This window comes from Rana temporaria, chromosome 2 (assembly GCF_905171775.1).
Source record: "Rana temporaria chromosome 2, aRanTem1.1, whole genome shotgun sequence".
Classification (NCBI taxonomy): domain Eukaryota; kingdom Metazoa; phylum Chordata; class Amphibia; order Anura; family Ranidae; genus Rana; species Rana temporaria.
In genome coordinates, this window is record NC_053490.1 from 220,372,784 (window position 1) to 220,393,323 (window position 20,540).

Consider the following 20,540-nt stretch of genomic DNA (forward strand, 5'->3'; position numbering starts at 1 on the left):
GAACGCGCTGGTGATTTGTTTTTTATCCCCAGCCTGTAAAGGCTCCTCTTCTAATACACCTCTAAACATCAACGTGTGTATGGACACATAGGCTAACATAGAGGTGCTTTTACAGGCTGAGAAAAAAAACACCAACCACCTGTAAAAGAAGCATTTTTAGGCCCAGTGTGCATGAGGCTTTAAACAACTATTGGGATTATATTTTTATTTTGTTTGTTTTTCATTTTAGGAAACTCTTTTAAAGTCGGAGGCAACGAGACTTGAATGTGATACTCTTGTGTCAGACCTTCAGAAGAAAATAGGTACATTAGTTGATCATAACTTATGTAATTTCTTTGATTATAATGTATTTTGTTATGGTTGCGTATACATTCACCGGCTACTTTATTAGGTACACCTGTGCAATTGCTTGGTAACACAAATTGCTAATCAGCCAATCACATGGCAGCAACTCAATGAGGGTTATTTACTAAAGGCAAATCCACTTTGCACTACAAGTGCACTTTGAAGTGAAGTCCCTGTAGATCCGAGGGGCACATGCAAGGAAGATAAAAAACAGCATTTTAGCTTACACAGGATTGGATGATAAAATCAGCATCCAGCTTCCCCTAATTTTAGATCTACCCCTCAGATTTACAGCGACTGCATTTCCAAGTGAACTTTCAGTGCAATTTCAAGTGCACTTGTAGTGCAAAGTGGATTTGCCTTTCGTAAATAACTCCCAATGTATTTAGGCATTTAGATGTGGTGAAGACAACTTGCTGAAGTTCAAACCGAATATCAGAATGGGTAAGAAAAGGGATTTAATTGACTTTGAACATGCAACCATCTCTAAGGTTTAGAGAGAATGGTCCAAAAAAGAGAAAACATCCAGTGAGCGGCAGTTGTGTGGATGAAAAAATGCCTTGTTGAGGTCAGAGGAGAATGGGCAGACTGGTTCAAGATGATAAAAAGGCAACAGTAACTGAAATAACCACTCTTTACAACCAAGGTTTGCAGAATACCATCTCTGAACACACAAACATCAAACGTTGAAGCTGATGGGCTACAGGAGCAGAAGACCACACCTGGTGCCACTCCTGTCAGCTAAGAACAGGAAACTGAGGCTACAATTTGAACAGGCTCACCAAAATTGGACAATAGAAGATTGGAAAAACATTGCCTGGTCTGAGTCTCAATTTCAGCTGCGACATTCAGATGGTAGGGTCAGCATTTGGCATTAACAACATAAAAGCATGGATCCATCCTGCCTTGTATGAACGGTTTAGGCTGCTGGTGGTGTAATGGTGTGGAGGATATATTCTTGGCACCCTTTGGGCCCCTTAGTACCAATTCAGCATCATTTAAATGGCACGACCTACCTGAGTATTGTTGCTGACCATGTCTATCTCTTTCTGACTACAGTGTTCCCATCTTCTGATGGCTACTTCCAGAAGGATAATACACCATGGCACAAAGCTTAAGTCCCCTTTCACACTTATACGAATTGTCTCGAGATTTTGTACTGCAAAATCGTATGACAAGTCATTCTCCATGATTTTCAATGAACATTGGCACGACTTTAAGTAGTGCCGACTTGAAAGTAGTCCCTGCACTACTTTGGTCCAACTTCCATGCGAGTTTATGTCCATAGACCTCAATGTTAAACCCTCAAGTAGCATGCAAATCGTACCTGAATAATATAGACACGATTTCAGTACAACTTTGTAAGCACAGGCAGCTTTTTAACCCTTGTCCCACCCAATCCTTTTTTTTAGCATAGTAGCCCCTCTCGAGCACATTTTCCCACCACACATTCACTTCCTGGTTATTCCCTCAGGAACAATGTGCTCCAAACAGGTAAAAAAAAGACGTCCTCGATAATGAGCAAATCATTAGATTTATCCGCGAGTGCCCAGCTATTTATGATTTGTGTGACCCAAACTACAAAGACAAGATAAACTATAAAGACAAACTACAAAGACAATATCCCACTGACCACCAATGTAAGAAGCATTCTTCCCACTGACCACCAATGTAAGGAGCATTGTTCCCACTGACCACCAATGTAAGGAGCATTCTTCCCACTGACCACCAATGTAAGGAGCATTCTTCCCACTGACCACCAATGTAAGGGACATTCTTCCCACTGACCACCAATGTAAGGGACATTCTTCCCACTGACCACCAATGTAAGGAGCATTCTTCCCACTGACCACCAATGTAAGGAGCATTCTTCCCACTGACCACCAATGTAAGGAGCATTCTTCCCACTGACCACCAATGTAAGGGACATTCTTCCCACTGACCACCAATGTAAGGAGCATTCTTCTCATTCTTCATTATAGAGGACCCAAAATTTACCTTTACGATTGGCAATGATATGATGTACCCAATATCGACATCTTCTCCGCCTCTGCTTCTCCTTTTCTTCCTCATGCACTGCTACTGCTGCAGCAGCAATGACAACTGCGGTGGCAGGAAAAGGAATTGCCTCACACCATGTATGTTTTTATTGGTTAATGGCAAAGTTGAAGTTGTACTGATCCCAAATCGCGGCCGCAAAATCGCACGACTTTGAAGTCGTATAAGTGTAAAAGGGGCCTAAATCAACTCACCACTGGTTTCTTTAACATAACAATGATTTCACTGTATTCCAATGGCCTCCACAGTCGCCAGATCTCAGTCCAATAAAGCACCTTTTGGGATGTAGTGGAATGGGAGATTTGCATCATGGATGTGCAGCCGACAAATCTGCAGCAACTGGGCGATGCCATCTTGTCAATATGAACCAAAATCTCTGAGGAATGTTTCCACCACCTTGTTGAAGCTATGCCACAAAGGATTAAGGCAGTTCTGAAGGCAGAACGGGGGTCCAACCCGGTACTAGCAAGATGTACATAATAAAGTGACCTGTGAGTGTGTATTATTTTAACATTGAACATCATTATAACTAGGGTTGTCCCGATACCACTTTTTTAGGACTGAGTACAAGTACCGATACTTTTTTTCAAGTATTCGCCAATACCGAATACCGATACTTTTTTTTAAATGTGTCCCCAAATGCAGCCATGTCCCCCCACAAATGCAGCCATGTCCCCCCCCCCCCCAGATGCAGCCATGTCCCCCCCCCCAGATGCAGCCATGTCCCCCCCCCCAGATGCAGCCATGTCCCCCCCCCCCAGATGCAGCCATGTCCCCCCCCCCAGATATGCAGCCATGTCCCCCCCCCCAGATGCAGCCATGTCCCCCCCCCCAGATATGCAGCCATGTCCCCCCCATATATGCAGCCATGTCCCCCCCCATATATGCAGCCATGTCCCCCCCCATATATGCAGCCATGTCCCCCCCCCCAATGCAGCCATGTCCCCCCCCCCCATATATGCAGGCATGTCCCCCCCCCCCCATATCCAGCCATGTCCCCCCCCATATATGCAGGCATGTCCCCCCCCCCCCCATATCCAGCCATGTCCCCCCCATATATGCAGCCATGTCCCCCCCCATATCCAGCCATGTCCCCCTTACCTGCATGCTGCCGCGCCGCCGCTTGGTTAATACGGGCGGGAACATTACAGCTTTCATTTGAATAGCTGTAGTGTTTTGCGCCGCGCTGCGTATAGACACTCCCCCTTGCTCGGGATTGGACAGTTCACCCGAGCAAGGGGGAGTGTCTATACGCAACGGGAAAAAATACAGCTATTCAAATGAAAGCTGTAATGTTCCCCACCCGTATTGACCGGGGGGGGGGGGGGGTATCGGATCTGGCATCTGGGGCATTTGCGGGAGTACAACTACTCCCGCAAATACTCGGAATCGGTACCGATACTAGTATCGGTATCGGGACAACCCTAATTATAACCCTACACTACAGTATATTGTATGTGGCATATGTGCATAATTACTGAAAACATAATAAATAAAAAAACAAGTGACTGAACTTACAATCAGTAGGATGTGCCCATTGTGCTGTAGACACTCTTCCTTTTTTTTTTTTTTTTTTTTCTCCTCTGTCCATGACGCTCCCCAACCACAATCTTCTGATGCAGCAGGCTTAATACAAGGAGCTGACATCACGGGTTCTCATCAAGAAAGCCCAGCTATGTCTGCCTTTTTCTCCCAGCTGCTCCATTCATAGAATCTGTACTAACATTCCTATAAATGAAATGGGTCCGCCCCCTGCATTCTTAGATTTTATCTAGCAACTGCTCTATGAATAAAACAGGAAGTTGTAGTGCAGCTGATATGAATGGAACAGCTACAACTAACAGAAGAGTCATCAGCACAAGGGGCAGATCCTACTGACTGTAAGTTATATCCCATGTGCTGATTTCTTCTTCTTATTATTATTTTGGCTGCACTTAGACTTTAAAACTGGTATTAACCACTTGACAACTGGGCACTTAAACCCACTTAATAACCAGACCAATTTTCAGCTTTCGGTGCTCTCACATTTTGAATGACAATAACTCAGTCATACAACACTGTAACCAAATGAAATTTTTGTCCTTTTTTTCCCACAAATAGAGCTTTCTTTTGGTGGTATTTGATCACCTCTGCGGTTTTTATTTTTTTCGCTATAAATGAAAAAAGAATGAAAATTTTGTAAAAAAATGAATTTTTCTTCATTTCTATTATAAGATTTTGCAAAAAATGAATTTTTCTTCATAAATTTGGCCTAAAATGTATACTGCTACATATCTTTGGTAAAAAAAAAAAAAAAAAATTTGGATATTATTTAGTCTGGGTGAAAGTTATAGGGTCTACAAGCTATGGTACCAATTACTGAAAATTGATCAATTTGATCACATCTGATGTACTGACAGCCTCTCTCATTTCTTGAGACCCTAACATGCCAGAAAAGTACAAATACCCCCTAAATGACCCCTTTTTGGAAAGAAGACATTCCAAGGTGTTTAGAAAGAGGCATTGTGAGTTTTTTGAAGTTGTCATTTTTTTCCCACAATTCTTTGCAAAATCAAGGTTTTTTTTTTTTTTTTTTTTTTCCCACAAAAGTTTCATATTAGCAGGTTATTTCTCACACACAGCATATGCATACCACAAATTACACCCCAAAACACATTCTGCTATTCCTCCCGAGTATGGCGATACCACATGTGTGAGACTTTTACACAGCGTGGCCACATACAGAGGCCCGACATGCAGGGAGCACCATCAGGCGTTCTGGAACACCCAGACCAATTCTGACATTCCTCTCCTACATGTAAAAATCATCATTTATTTGCTAGAAAATTACATAGAACCCCAAAACATTATATATGCTTTTTTAGCAAAGACCCTAGAGAATACAATGGCGGTCGTTGCAACTTTTTATCGCGCATGGTATTTGCACAGCAATTTTTCGAACGCATTTTTTTGGGAAATAAAACAGTTTTGTGCTTTTTAAAAAAAAAAACATTAAAGTTAGCCCAATGTTTTTGCATAATATGAAAGACGAAGTTACGCCGAGTAAATAGATACCCAACATGTCACCCTTCAATATTGCACACGCTTGTGGAATGGCGCCAAACTTCGCTACTTAAAAATCCCCATAGGTGACGTTTTAAATGTTTTTACTGGTTACATGTTTTTAGTTACAGAGGAGGTCTGGGGCCAAAATGATTGCTCTCGCTCTAACGTTCGCAGCGATACCCCACATGTGTGGTTTGAACACCGTTTTCATATGTGGGCGGGACTTACGTACACATTCGCTTCTGTATACGAGCACGCGGGAACAGGGGCGCTTTAAATATTTTTTTTTATTTTTATTGTTCATTTTACTTAATTTATTTTAGTTTGACACGTTTTTCCCCAAAAATAAATGTTTTGATCACTTTTATTCCAATTACAAGGAATGGAAACATCCCTTGTAATAGGAATATAGCATGACAGGTCCTCTTTACAGTGAGATATGGGGTCAATAAGACCCCACATCTCACCTCTAGGCTGGGAAGCCTGAAAAAAAACAAGAAAAAAAACGATCCTGGCTTCGATCGCAGCGGTGAGTCAGAAGAAGCACCGGAGGGCGAAGGGAGTGGGGACGTCCCTTTTTGCCTCCCGTAAGAACGATCAAGAGGCGGAACAGCCGCCATGATTGTTCTTATGGTGTAGAGAATCGCCGGCTGAAAAAAATGATATCTGAATGATGCCTGTAGCTGCAGGCATCATTTAGATATCCCTGCACAAAGTCAAGGACCTCATATGACGTGGGCGGGAAGTGGTTAAAACACATTTTTTTCCCCAGAGTATTTTCTGGGTATTGCAAAGTATTGGCCGGGGTATTGCAAAGTATTGGTGCGGGGGTATTGCAGAGTATGGTGCGGGGGTATTGCAGAGTATGGTGCGGGGGTATTGCACAGTATTGGTGCGGGGGTATTGCAGAGTATTGGTGCGGGGGTATTGCAGAGTATTGGTGCGGGGGTATTGCAGAGTATTGTGCGGGGGTATTGCAGAGTATTGTGTGGGGGGTATTGCAGAGTATTGTGTGGGGGGTATTGCAGAGTATTGTGTGGGGGGTATTGCAGAGTATGGTGCGGGGGTATTGCAGAGTATTGTGTGGGGGGTATTGCAGAGTATTGTGTGGGGGGTATTGCAGAGTATTGTGTGGGGGGTATTGCAGAGTATTGTGTGGGGGGTATTGCAGAGTATTGTGTGGGGGGTATTGCAGAGTATTGTGTGGGGGGTATTGCAGAGTATTGTGTGGGGGGTATTGCAGAGTATTGTGTGGGGGGTATTGCAGAGTATTGTGTGGGGGGTATTGCAGAGTATGGTGCGGGGGTATTGCAGAGTATTGTGTGGGGGGTATTGCAGAGTATTGTGTGGGGGGTATTGCAGAGTATTGTGCGGGGGGTATTGCAGAGTATTGTGCGTGGGGTATTGCAGAGTATTGTGCGTGGGGTATTGCAGAGTATTGTGCGGGGGTATTGCAGAGTATTGTGCGGGGGTACTGCAGAGTATTGCGCAAGGGGTACTGCAGAGTACTGGCAGGGGGTACTGCAGAGTACTGGCAGGGGGTACTGCAGAGTACTGGCAGGGGGTACTGCAGAGTACTGGCAGGGGGTATTGCAGAGTATTGCGCGGAGGTATTGCAGAGTATTGCGCGGAGGTATTGCAGAGTATTGCGCGGGGGTATTGCAGAGTATTGCGCGGGGGTATTGCAGAGTATTGCGCGGGGGTATTGCAGAGTATTGCGCGGGTGTTTTGCAGAGTATTGCGCGGGTGTTTTGCAGAGTATTGCGCGGGTGTTTTGCAGAGTATTGCGCGGGTGTTTTGCAGAGTATTGCGCGGGTGTTTTGCAGAGTATTGCGCGGGTGTTTTGCAGAGTATTGCGCGGGTGTTTTGCAGAGTATTGCGCGGGTGTTTTGCAGAGTATTGCGCGGGTGTTTTGCAGAGTAATTGCGCAGGGAAGGCAGAGTATTGCAGGGGTTAATGCAGAGTATTGCGCAGGGAAGGCAGAGTATTGCAGGGGTTAATGCAGAGTATTGCACAGGGAAGGCAGAGTATTGCAGGGGTTAATGCAGAGTATTGCACAGGGAAGGCAGAGTATTGCAGGGGTTAATGCAGAGTATTGCACAGGGAAGGCAGAGTATTGCAGGGGTTAATGCAGGGATGGCTGAGCAGGGATGGATGGATCTGTGACTGCAATAGTCACAGATCCATCCCACACTGCTGCTGCCATCCGCGCTCTCCTCTCACACTGTACCGATCGGTACAGCGAGAGGAGGGAGGAACCGGCGTCATCAAATGACGCCGGTTTGTTTACCTGTGATCGCGCCGTCATTGGACGGCGCGATCACATGGTAAAAGACCGCCGTTGCCGGTCAATTACCGTGATCTGTGTAGCGCCGGGTCTCATAGACCCGGCGCGCACAGAATTTTCTGTGTGCGCGCCCGAGGCGGCGCGCATTACTGCTTCTGGTGGGCGCCGTTTCAGAACGGCGACCCCCAGTTAAGCAACCACCTTGCCGCCGTTTGTAGACGGCGGCTGGTGGTTAAGTGGTTAAACCCAAAAACTAAAATGTTTAATGGTGCAGTTTAACAATCCTTAAATGTGGTGGCTGCATTCGTTTTTTTACGTCGTGATCTACTCGGTAACACATTTCCCGTGAGCTAGGGTGTGTCCATACTGGATGTAGGAGCAACAGAGACACCATGGTAGTGTCTTTAGTGGTTGTATTTTGTGTGTGTGTGTGCGCGCGCGCACACAAACACGTTGGTATTAAGGCATCGCAGACAGATAAAAGTTCTTAAGGGTAATACTTAGTAACACGCTGTATAATAATAATAATATAACATATTTGTTTCTAGACAATCTAGAGAAAGAATGCAAGGAGAGAGAAGAGAAATGTAATAAGATTAAAGCTGTTGCCATCAAAGCCAGGAAAGAACTAGATGTCAATAAAAAAGAGGTAAGATACTTTTTTTTGTGATGATTTTTTTTTTTTTAGGACAAAATTAGGCTATTCAGTACTTAGGCTATTCAGCAGCCAAACATGTATTGTAAGACCATGAAGGAGATGGATACTGATTAAAGTACAAGTGGCCATTGGAGGACGGGCAAGTTGTTCTCTCAGCACAGCCAGAACATGACCACACTGGAATGCATATGGTCAGTTTGAAATAGGAAAGCTGGGGGACTGGCAGGATCACCAGAAATTTCACACAAATGAAGCAATGCAAACAAAAAGAACAGGATACATTTTATTACAAGTACATGTAACAACAGACACATCAGAAATATGAAACACTTTAGAGCTAACCTCTTATTGTTAAAGGAAAACTTCCCTAGTAATGCTAGTTACATAGTTAATTTGTGAATCACTAACTGGGAACAAGTATTATTATTATACAGGATTTATATAGCGCCAACAGTTTGCGCAGCGCTTTACAAAATCAAGACAGATATTACAGTTACAATACAATTTGGTACAAGAGAAATCGTAGGGCTCTGTTAGCTTTCAATCTAAGAGGCAGGGATAAGTGATACAAAAGGTAATAACTGTGGGAGATGGGCTGATAAAGTTAAAACAGTGTATTGGTTAGAAGCAGGACAGACTTCTGTAAAGAGAAGGGTTTTCAGGGATCGTATAAAGATGGATAAATTAGGAAATAGTCAGTCAGATTGGGGTAGGGAGTTCCAAAGGATGGGAGAAGCCCAGGAGAAATTCTAGAGGTGAGCATGGGAGGAGGTGGCAAGGGAGCTAATGAGAAGATGATCTTAGGAAGAATGAAGAGAGTGGTTTGGTTGATCTTTTGAGACCAGGTTAGTGATGTAGCTGGGAGCAGAGATGTGGATGGCTTTGTAAGTTGCTGTTAGTACTTTAAATTGTTTTCTGTGTGTGAGAGCGGAAGCTAATCGAGGGATTGGCAGAGTGGGGTGGCAGTCACTGAGCAGTTGGTAAGGTGGATGATTCTGGCAGCAGCATTCATGATGGACTGAAGGGGAGATGGCCTCTGTAACGGTAATCCAATGAGGAGGGAGTTTCAGTAGTCCAGGCGAGAGATGACCAGGGAGTGAATTGGAAGCTTTATTGTGTTATTGGTTAAAAAGGTTTATATTCTGGAGATGTTGAGATTGCATGATTTGGACAGAGATTGGATGTGGGCCTGAAAGGACAAGTCTGAGTCCAGGGTTACCCCTAGCACCCTGGCATGTAAGGATAGACTTCTAGTTGCCCCATTGATCTTGACAGAGTGGTTAGGGGAAGAGGCATGTGGGGGCAGAAATATTATGAGCTTGGTTTTTGGATAGATTGAGTTGGAGGAAGTGGTGTGATATCCAGTAAAATATGTCTGTTAGTAAATCAGTGATACGTGAGGAAACTGAAGGGATGAGCTGAGGGGTAGAGAGAGAGAGAGAGAGAGAGAGAGAGAGATTTGGGTGTCGTCAGCGTAGAAATAATATTGAACGCCATGGGAAGCTATCAGCTGACCCAGGGAGGAGGTGTAGATCGAGAATATGAGAGGTCCAAGGACAGAACCTTTGAGGGACCCCAACAGTAAGAGGAATAGGAAAGAAGGAAGTGGAGTTGTGACACTGAAGGTGCGGTGAGAAAGGTAAGATTTGAACTAACGGAGAGTAGTCACGGAAACCAAGGGAATAGCGCTTTTTGAGGAGGAGGAGGAGGTGGTTAACTGTGTCAAAGGCAGCGGAGAGGTCCAATCGTAAGAGTGACCATTGGTTTTAGCTGAAAGTAAGTCCTTTGTGAGGTTTAGGAGAGCAGCTTCTGTGGAGTGTTGTGGGCGATCTCCCAGACTGAAGGGGATCAAGAACATTCTTCTCAATGAGGTGAAAGCTCAGCCGCTTGTAGACTAGACGTTCAAGGAGTTTGGAGGCAAAGGAGAGAAAGGAGATTGGTGGGGTCCAGTGAGGCCTTTTTAGGTATGGAGGTGACGGGAGAGATTGAAGATATGAGTTAAAGTTTGTAGGATAGAGCCAGATGGTGAGGGGGGAGGTGGTTATGTGGGCGTTAGGAAAAAAAGTTTAGTGACTTTCTCTATAGTAACTGGGTTAAACAAGGTAAGTGTTGATTATGCAGTTAGACAAGGAGTGTAAGGGGAGGTGATATCTGTACAGTGGAGATTCCCTCACACATTGTATAAAGTACAGTTTTTGCTGGTTGATGAAAAAATAAGACAATATTAGATTGTAATTTCAAAGCTTCGCAGTGGGACAGTAAGGCCCCTTTCACACAGGCGTGTCCGTGTACGGACTTCGCAGAGATCGATCCGTTGATCCCTGCTGAGCCGGTGAATGACAGGTCCGTTTCTGGTCACTGTGCAGGGACCAACCTGTCAGAGCTTCGCTCTCCTCTATAGGGGAAAGGATGAAAATGGACCACCTGTCCATTCTCATCCGCTCTGATCTGCCAGATGGATGGAAAATTTAGCGGATCGGATGTCAGAGGACATGTCACCACTGACATCCGTCACTCCTTAGACCTGCATGGAGCATCCATTCACGTCTGCCTAAAAAACTGACAGGCGGACCTGAATGTGTGAAAGGGGCCCAATTTGTTTAATTCCTAAAGCATTCATCTGGTATGCGAGTATGTCCGATTAGTGATAAACAATGTTGGTTCTATTGTGTAGCCCAGTGAATGAACAGTGGCCCAGATTCAGTAAGCAATTGCGCCTGCGTAACCATAGTTACGCAGCACAATTGCTGACTTGCGCCGGCGTAACGAGTTCTCCTGATTCAGAGAACTCGTTACGCCGACTGCAGCCTAAAATCTGCGTGGCATAAGGCTCTTCACAATGTTGCGCGGGCCCTGCGTACGCAAGTTACGGAGTTTCCGTACGGCGTCTTTAGCGGAAGGCTGCCCCTTCTAATAGTAGGGGCAGCCAATGCTAAAGTATACCCTCCGTTCCCGCGTCGTGAAATTTGAATTTCACGCCGTTTGCGTAAGTGATACGTGAATGGCGCTGGACGCCATTCACGTTCACTTTGAAGCAAATGATGTCCTTGCGACGTCATTTGCCGCAATGCACGTCGGGAAAGTTTCCCGACGGCGCATGCGCTTTACGATCGGCGCGGGAACGCGCCTAATTTAATTGATTCCCGCCCCCGGCGGGATCATTTACATTGCGCGCGCTTACGCCGGGCAATTTTGCCAGCGCCCCCTCGCAATTTACGGAGCTACTGCTCCGTGAATCGAGGGCAGCGCAAAATATTTGCGGGGGCGCAGGGCAAAATCGTTGCCCTGCGCCTCTGCAAATAGAGCGCAGATCTCTTTGAATCCGGGCCAGTGTGGCTACTGCCAACATGAACATAACGTTTGTAATGTCGGTAAAGTATTAAAAAAACAGTCTTGTGCTCCTCTGAAACTATTACATTTTTTTGTTTACATTTTGATTAAAATCTATTTTGTTTTGTTGTTTTCTCATAAGGTTCAGTCATTAAAAAAAGAATTGGAGCGAGTAAGAGCTGAAAAGGACCAGATTAAATTTTCTATGAAGGATCTTGTTCAAGGGGCAGAAAGCTACCAGGTAATTTATTTGTTTACTTATTTGTTTTAGGCTCCCTTCCTATTTCCACATTAGTATGTTGAGACCTGACCCTTTTTTATAGCAACACAACACACACAGTGGGGTGTAATCTGCAGCTCACAACATTAGCCCCTCCCCCACACATTCCTCCCCACCCTGTCTGTTAGACCCCATTCACACCTAAGCGACAAAACGCCCGACGCGGGACGCTTCTGTCGCTAGAGGGGAGAATTCCCATTGCCGTCTATGGAGATGGTTCACATCTCATAGACGCGCAACGCCTGTCGCCTGAAAAAAAGTCCCGGACCCTTTTTTTCACGCGACAGGCGCGTTTTCCCATAGACAGCAATGGGAATACTTTAGAAAAAAAAAAGAAACATTTGTAATCGCGGCAAATCTGCCGCTACACGCGTACGCGGCTGTCGCTTAGGTGTGAATGCAGCCTTAGAGTCCAGCATCTGGAGCCACAGCTAACCACTTTACAGTGAAGGCAACTCTTGCCACTGTGCCCAAAAAAAAACCTTCACTACTCTGCCTGCCTACCCCCACTTTCACCATTGCAGCTGATTTTCATTCCTCTCCCGCACTACATCTGCACAACAACCCCTACTTTCATCACTGAAAGACAAATGTTCTTTAAAACAAGAGTCAAACGCTGGTCCAGATCTAGCTGCTGGAAGAAGATTCATCCTATAGAAAAACTCCTAGGCCGGGATTCAGAAAGGACTTACGACGACGTATCTCCAGATACGCCGTCGTAAAGTCCAAATGTGCGCTGTCGTATCTATACGCGTATTCTTAAAACTAGATACGCCTGAAATTTGCCAAGATACGACCGACGTAAGTCTCCTACGCCGTCGTATCTTGGGTGCATATTTACGCTGGCCGCAAGGGGCGCTTCCGTAGATTTACGCGTCGAATATGCAAATGACCTAGATACGCCGATTCACGAACGTACTTGCGCCCGTCGCATTAAGCTATGCCGTTTACGTAAGGCGTACGTCCGGGTAAGTCATGTTAAGGTATGGACGTTGGAACAGCGTCGTATTTTACGTCGTTTGCGTAAGTCGTGCGTGAATGGGGCTGGGCGTAAGTTACGTTCACGTCGAAAGCATTGAGCCGACGTATCTTGGGGAGTATTTGCGACGTGATTCTGAGCATACGTGCGCATGCGCCGTTCGATCAGCCATGCATTTACATGGGGTCACGCTTCATTATAATACAACACGCCCACTGCCTTGCTACTTTGAATTACGCAGGCTTACGCCGGCCCATTTACGTTACGCCGGCGTACATATAGGAGCAAGTGCTTTGTGAATACAGTACTTGCCTCTCTATGTTACGTTGGCGTAGCGCATATGAGATGCGCTACGCCAGCTCAAAGATACGCCAATGTATCTGAATCCCGGCCCTAGGGTGGAAGCCTCTAGACTCAAACAATGTGTGCTTTCCGTGTCTAATGATGGAGCTTATGGGAAGTAGCCGTCCTAGCTTTTAGCAGCAGAGGAAACAACAATTCAGAGATGCCCCGGACTTAAAAAATAAAATAAAACACTGGTCTTCAAGAGCCATGCCGTTAAAGCAAGATGGCATAATGATCCAGGGGGGTTTTCCACTTGTGGCTACTCCTATGCTCCTACCTCATTTCAAACACATGCATGTCGGTTAATTGACTCATGTCTTTTTACACCAGTATGATATATTGAGCACCCCCAAAATGGCTGCCTTACTCCCCCCCCCCCCCCATCTGCTCCAATGCCAACGATTTGATAAGCGATTTGAGTGCCTAGAGAGAAAAGCGCATTAGAAATATAAATTAATTAAATGCACAAAAGCTTGTGCATTGCAGTGCACTTTTTTGTGGTGAGAATGAGCGATTAATCGGCCCATTCAGCGAGATCACATGACCAAGGCCTTGACCCATAGATGCATGTGACCAGCACAGAATGAGTTTGTAATGGCATTTTTTGCCAAGAGAGGTATTTCAGCTTTTCTGTTACTCATTTATTAACTAAAACAACAATAATAATATGTTGCGCTATTAATGTAGGTTAAACTAAACAATCAAAAATGCAAATACAGTGATACCTATTATAAATAAGGTGCCAAATGTGATATTAAACAGCGCTCAAAAAAATAAGTGAAAATGTAAATCAACAAATATAATATTGGTACAGTGACATAGTGAAAAATAAATAAATAATCCACCCTCTAAGTGAGTCAATATATAAGTGTCCAAAAATCCGTGCAAAAATCGCATCAAAAAATACCAGGTTGGCAAATAAAGTCCATGAACTGTCTAAGTGAACAAAAAAATATATATAAATAGTTCATAAATGGAGAGCAAAGGAAAAGAAAAAATCCTTCCCGATCTTCAATAAGTGCTTTCACCACACCACAGTGACTGCGTGCTTCCACCACCCATCAGAAATGCAAACTCACCGCAACAAATGGCCTGACACTTTCGTGTTTAGGCACACAGGCTTGTTAACTGACCCCCTCAGTTTAGTTGATAGCTGTGGTGTGGTGAAAGCACTTATTGAAGATCGGGAAGGATTTTTTCTTTTCCTTTGCTCTCCATTTATGAACTATTTATATATATTTTTTTGTTCACTTAGACAGTTCATGGACTTTATTTGCCAACCTGGTATTTTTTGATGCGATTTTTGCACGGATTTTTGGACACTTATATATTGACTCACTTAGAGGGTGGATTATTTATTTATTTTTCACTATGTCACTGTACCAATATTATATTTGTTGATTTACATTTTCACTTATTTTTTTGAGCGCTGTTTAATATCACATTTGGCACCTTATTTATAATAGGTATCACTGTATTTGCATATTAACTATTTTGGATTCTATAATTTTTAAAGCAGCAGCTCTTGCATATTTATTAATTTATTCATTTATTTTATAAATATCACTAGTGTTCACATTTATTCTCCAGCTACGCGCAGTGAGGGTGGCTCACATTAGACGGCCCTTATCTCCACCCCTTTTTCTACATTTCTAAACTAAACAATCAGTTGATATCAGAGAAGAAAAATTGATGAGAATTACAATGAGATTGCAAAGACCCCAAGTTTAAAGGGGAATAAAACACATGATTGGAAATAAAGTCTTTGTATCAATCAAAATGGTTGCAAGCAAGTTCATCAATGTTGAATATAAATTCATATGTTGAAATCATATGTGGTGACCAACACCACTAAATAAAAGGATGGAGGCTTACCGGATGGCAAGCAATGAAAAACTTGCGGCTGCAAACCCCAGCCAGGGCCTTTTGATGATCCTCGCAGGGGGATGACAGGGGATGGATGTTGAGGCTTCCCGAACACAGAACCACAGGATTGCAGCGTGTCACACAAAAAAAACTTAATGGTGAAGTACAACAGGACCAGCGCATAAAAGATATTCGTGACTCAAGGGACCACCACCACCAAAACACCCTATGAATGGGAGGCTTACCAGAGCATAAAGCAGTATGAGCATGTGGCTAAACCCCTAGCCAGGGCCTTTAGAATCCCAAGCGATGGTGATATATCTTAAGGGTCCTCCGGTATATTGTGGTCAGTGGATGCATAGAAAAAATGATAATGCCCACATGGTGAAGTATGTTGACTCAATGGTTTTAATAAAAAAAGGTTAAACACTTACAGGATAAAAACAAAAATGGATAAAAGCCGGCCGGCTCTATCAAACGCCCGTCCACACGGAACGAAGAAACGTCTTGCGTCAGCACGCTACCATCCCGACGCACGTTTCGTCAAAAGTTGACGTCATCTGGGGCACGGGCGACGTGCTGACACTACACATATATATAAGCTAAAACCAAGCCTCGATCTGAGTCACGGGCTAATCAACCGCCCATGGAGGCCATGCTGGAACGCAAAACAAAAAAGCAAAACCAAGGAGGGTTTTTGCATATCACAAACTTATAGGCCATCTTGTGGTGGAATAAGTGAATGACGGTCTACGTCCAATGTGTAAAAAACACATTGAGCTATACCGAATGAATAAATAGATATATTGAATGGGGAAAAAAAAAGGAAAAAAGTCACCTTAAGTGAAAAACTTTTGTAATCGTTCCCTGATAGTCAGCAAAAAATCAGCCACTATAAATATAAAAATATGTTGGTGAAACATGTGAAAATAAAAATAAAAATAATATTAATATCAAAAATTCGGCTTGAAAAATTTTAATAGCCAAATATTGCATACAAAAATTGTGAGTAAGATGCATGAATTAGATGCAATAAGTAGTGCATAGATGTAATGAGCTATAAATTTATATAACTAAAAAATCAAATAAATAAATGAATGAATACATAAAAATATGCTGTGAGTGCAAGAGCTCCAAGAAAAAACGAATTAGACACCAAAAATAAGTGTGTTTAAATACAAATATAAAATAATATATATAATATAAATATATATAAAAAATTGTAATACAGTGTGGTGTAGACCTAGTAGTGTACTGTAAAGAATATACCAATTAAAATGAATTTTAATGGAAAGCGGGAAAAACAAATTATACTATAAGGTAAGTACTGATGTGAACCATCAGTAAATACCCTAACCATCTCTGGCCAGGCATATAAATTTTTATAATGAAATTGGGGGGGGAAGGAGAAAATAAGGCTCCCAAAAGGCCAGCATGTAGATCACCCCGTCACTCAGATCGAGTTCACAAATGACAGAGTAAGCTAAAACAAATTAAGCAATGACAAAATCGATAAAAAATAAGTTTAAGAATTGTCAATAAAAGCATTAACGTCGACCTCTATATTGAGTCCAAAAGGGGTATAACTTTTGATCCTATGGATCCACTGCATTTCGGATTTGGAGATACTCCTCACTAATGGGCTACCACGCCAGTGGGGGGCATATCTATCGATCCCCAGGAAGATAGTTTTTGAGGGGTCCCTATTATGAACCAAACGGTAATGTTTTGATACCGAATGGTTCAAATAACCGGCTAGAATGTTGGTAATGTGTTCATTAAGTCTCACTGAGAGGGCTCTCTTGGTTCTGCCCACATACTGGAGCCCACAGGGGCACTGGAGTAGGTAGACCACCCCTTCGGTCGCGCACGTAATGAAAGGTTTAATAGTGTGTTGTTCACCTGTGACCGTGGAGACAAAAAGGTGTGTTGTTCTATGTTCACAACCACTAAGGGAACACACCGACACTTCCTACACTGGTAAAAACCAGTGAATGAATTGAGAAAGGTAGTTTTAATGACAGGTGGCTCAAGAACATTGGGGGCCAATTTATGTCTCAAGGCCGAACCACCCTTAAAGATCACCTGTGGGTTGTCTGGCAAGACAGGGCCCAGAATTGGGTCATTTTTAAGGATGTGCCAATGTTTTTTTAAAAGTTTTTTGACACTAAAATGCTGGGTGGAAAAAGTAGTAACAAAGGGAACAACAGGCAGCTTACTAGTATCGCGTGGTTTAGTCCTCAATAAGTCAATCCTATCAATACCCTTAACCTCATTTAATGTGGATGTGAGGGTACCCTGGTCATAGCCTTTTTCCAAAAATCTATTCATCAAAATAGTGGATTGCACCAAAAAATCTGACTCATTGGAACAATTGCGTTTAATACGCAAAAACTGGTTTTTAGGCACAGATTTCAGCCAAGAGTCGTGATGGCAACTGTCCGTGGGGATGTAGGAGTTTCTATCTGTGCCCTTAAAAAAGGTGCTCGTACAGAAAACATCACCCTGGACTGAGATTGTAAGATCTAGAAAATTGATGCTAGATTGACTTGCCTCGAAATTGAGGTGGATGCCTCTCTCATTGTTATTGAGAAATGACATAAGCTCTATAAGGGGGCCATCCCATAGGAGGAGGATGTCGTCGATGTACCTGGCCCACAGCTTAAGCTGGGGTTGTCGGCAAACATAGACGACATCCTCCTCCCACATGGCCATAAACAAATTGGCCAGACTGGGGGCATATTTAGCCCCCATAGCCACGCCCCTATCTTGCCGGTAAAACTGGTTTTGAAACCAGAAATAATTCCTAGTCGCAGCAAAGTGCAATAACTCAAGTATGAAAAAGATTTGCTCATCAAAAAGACCAGAGTCCCGTCGAAGATAGTACTCTACTGCTGATAGGCCTAAATCATGGGGAATCACCGTATAAAGTGACGTTACGTCAGCTGTAACAAGCCACATATTTTGAGAGGGTTTGAGGCTGGATAATAAATTAATAACATGTCGGGAGTCCTTTAGATGAGAGGGCATCCTGGAAACTAACGGTTGTAGAAAAAAATCAATGTACCTGCCCACCCGGGAAGTGAGGGAATCTATCCCACTCACAATAGGACGTCCCGGGGGGCAGGTAAGATGTTTATGGATTTTCGGTAAATAATAAATAACTGGTGTTCTTGGAGCCTTGGGTACAAGGTACAGTTTCTCTTTTTTGTTAAGAATACCATCCTTGTAACCTTTAGAAATAAGTTTAACTAGCTGGTTTAGGTATGAATTTTTTGGGTCACACGCTAAAGGAGTATAGGTGTCTCTATCTCCCAAAATTCTATCCATCTCGGCTAAATAGTCGGTTCTATTGAGGACCACTATGCCTCCCCCCTTATCGGCGGGCCTAATGACAATCTGTTTGTTGTCACACAGAGAGTCAAGGCCAGCTTTAAGGGTATGGTTAGATTGTGTTTTTTTAATAGGAAGACGATCCAAGTCCCTGAGGACAATGTCCCTGAAGACTTTGATTGATGGAGCCGTGCCCCCAGGAGGGTTATACAAAGATGCATTGGAAAGACCTGAATGTTTAAAATCTGTGGCAACCAATTGGGTCTGGACAATAGGATTGGAAAGCATATACCTTTTGATGTTAAGCTTACGTATAAACTTATAAACTTAAGGCTGAACAAACAATTTTGGACAAGGGTTTGAAGTTTGTTCTACCACGCAAACTAAACAAATTCGAAACTTATATGGATACATATAAGTTTATACGTAAGCTTAACATCAAAAGGTATATGCTTTCCAATCCTATTGTCCAGACCCAATTGGTTGCCACAGATTTTAAACATTCAGGTCTTTCCAATGCATCTTTGTATAACCCTCCTGGGGGCACGGCTCCATCAATCAAAGTCTTCAGGGACATTGTCCTCAGGGACTTGGATCGTCTTCCTATTAAAAAAACACAATCTAACCATACCCTTAAAGCTGGCCTTGACTCTCTGTGTGACAACAAACAGATTGTCATTAGGCCCGCCGATAAGGGGGGAGGCATAGTGGTCCTCAATAGAACCGACTATTTAGCCGAGATGGATAGAATTTTGGGAGATAGAGACACCTATACTCCTTTAGCGTGTGACCCAAAAAATTCATACCTAAACCAGCTAGTTAAACTTATTTCTAAAGGTTACAAGGATGGTATTCTTAACAAAAAAGAGAAACTGTACCTTGTACCCAAGGCTCCAAGAACACCAGTTATTTATTATTTACCGAAAATCCATAAACATCTTACCTGCCCCCCGGGACGTCCTATTGTGAGTGGGATAGATTCCCTCACTTCCCGGGTGGGCAGGTACATTGATTTTTTTCTACAACCGTTAGTTTCCAGGATGCCCTCTCATCTAAAGGACTCCCGACATGTTATTAATTTATTATCCAGCCTCAAACCCTCTCAAAATATGTGGCTTGTTATAGCTGACGTAACGTCACTTTATACGGTGATTCCCCATGATTTAGGCCTATCAGCAGTAGAGTACTATCTTCGACGGGACTCTGGTCTTTTTGATGAGCAAATCTTTTTCATACTTGAGTTATTGCACTTTGCTGCGACTAGGAATTATTTCTGGTTTCAAAACCAGTTTTACCGGCAAGATAGGGGCGTGGCTATGGTGGCTAAATATGCCCCCAGTCTGGCCAATTTGTTTATGGCCATGTGGGAGGAGGATGTCGTCTATGTTTGCCGACAACCCCAGCTTAAGCTGTGGGCCAGGTACATCGACGACATCCTCCTCCTATGGGATGGCCCCCTTATAGAGCTTCAATCTTTTATGTCATTTCTCAATAACAATGAGAGAGGCATCCACCTCAATTTCGAGGCAAGTCAATCTAGCATCAATTTTCTAGATCTTACAATCTCAGTCCAGGGTGATGTTTTCTGTACGAGCACCTTTTTAAAGGGCACAGATAGAAACTCCTACATCCCCACGGACAGTTGCCATCACGACTCTTGGCTGAAATCTGTGCCTAAAAGCCAGTTTTTGCGTATTAAACGCAATTGTTCCAATGAGTCAGATTTTTTGGTGCAATCCACTATTTTGATGAATAGATTTTTGGAAAAAGGCTATGACCAGGGTACCCTCACATCCACATTAAATGAGGTTAAGGGTATTGATAGGATTGACTTATTGAGGACTAAACCACGCGATACTAGTAAGCTGCCTGTTGTTCCCTTTGTTACTACTTTTTCCACCCAGCATTTTAGTGTCAAAAAACTTTTAAAAAAACATTGGCACATCCTTAAAAATGACCCAATTCTGGGCCCTGTCTTGCCAGACAACCCACAGGTGATCTTTAAGGGTGGTTC

The 20,540-nt window shown here is 43.4% G+C and overlaps 1 protein-coding gene across 3 annotated transcripts in view; it reads left to right on the top strand.

Moving 5' to 3' along the window:
- Positions 1–20,540, top strand: part of GCC2 (GRIP and coiled-coil domain containing 2) — a 110,232-nt gene that overhangs the window by 22,316 nt on the left and 67,376 nt on the right. For all 3 annotated transcript variants that reach the window (XR_005746953.1, XR_005746952.1, XM_040336462.1), the window contains exons 7-9: positions 230–302; positions 8,284–8,384; positions 11,866–11,964. Coding sequence is in view for 1 of the 3 variants with exons in the window: in XM_040336462.1 (XP_040192396.1) it covers positions 230–302; positions 8,284–8,384; positions 11,866–11,964 (273 nt within the window). In the remaining 2 variants the exon portion in view is untranslated. The remainder of the gene's footprint in view (positions 1–229; positions 303–8,283; positions 8,385–11,865; positions 11,965–20,540) is intronic.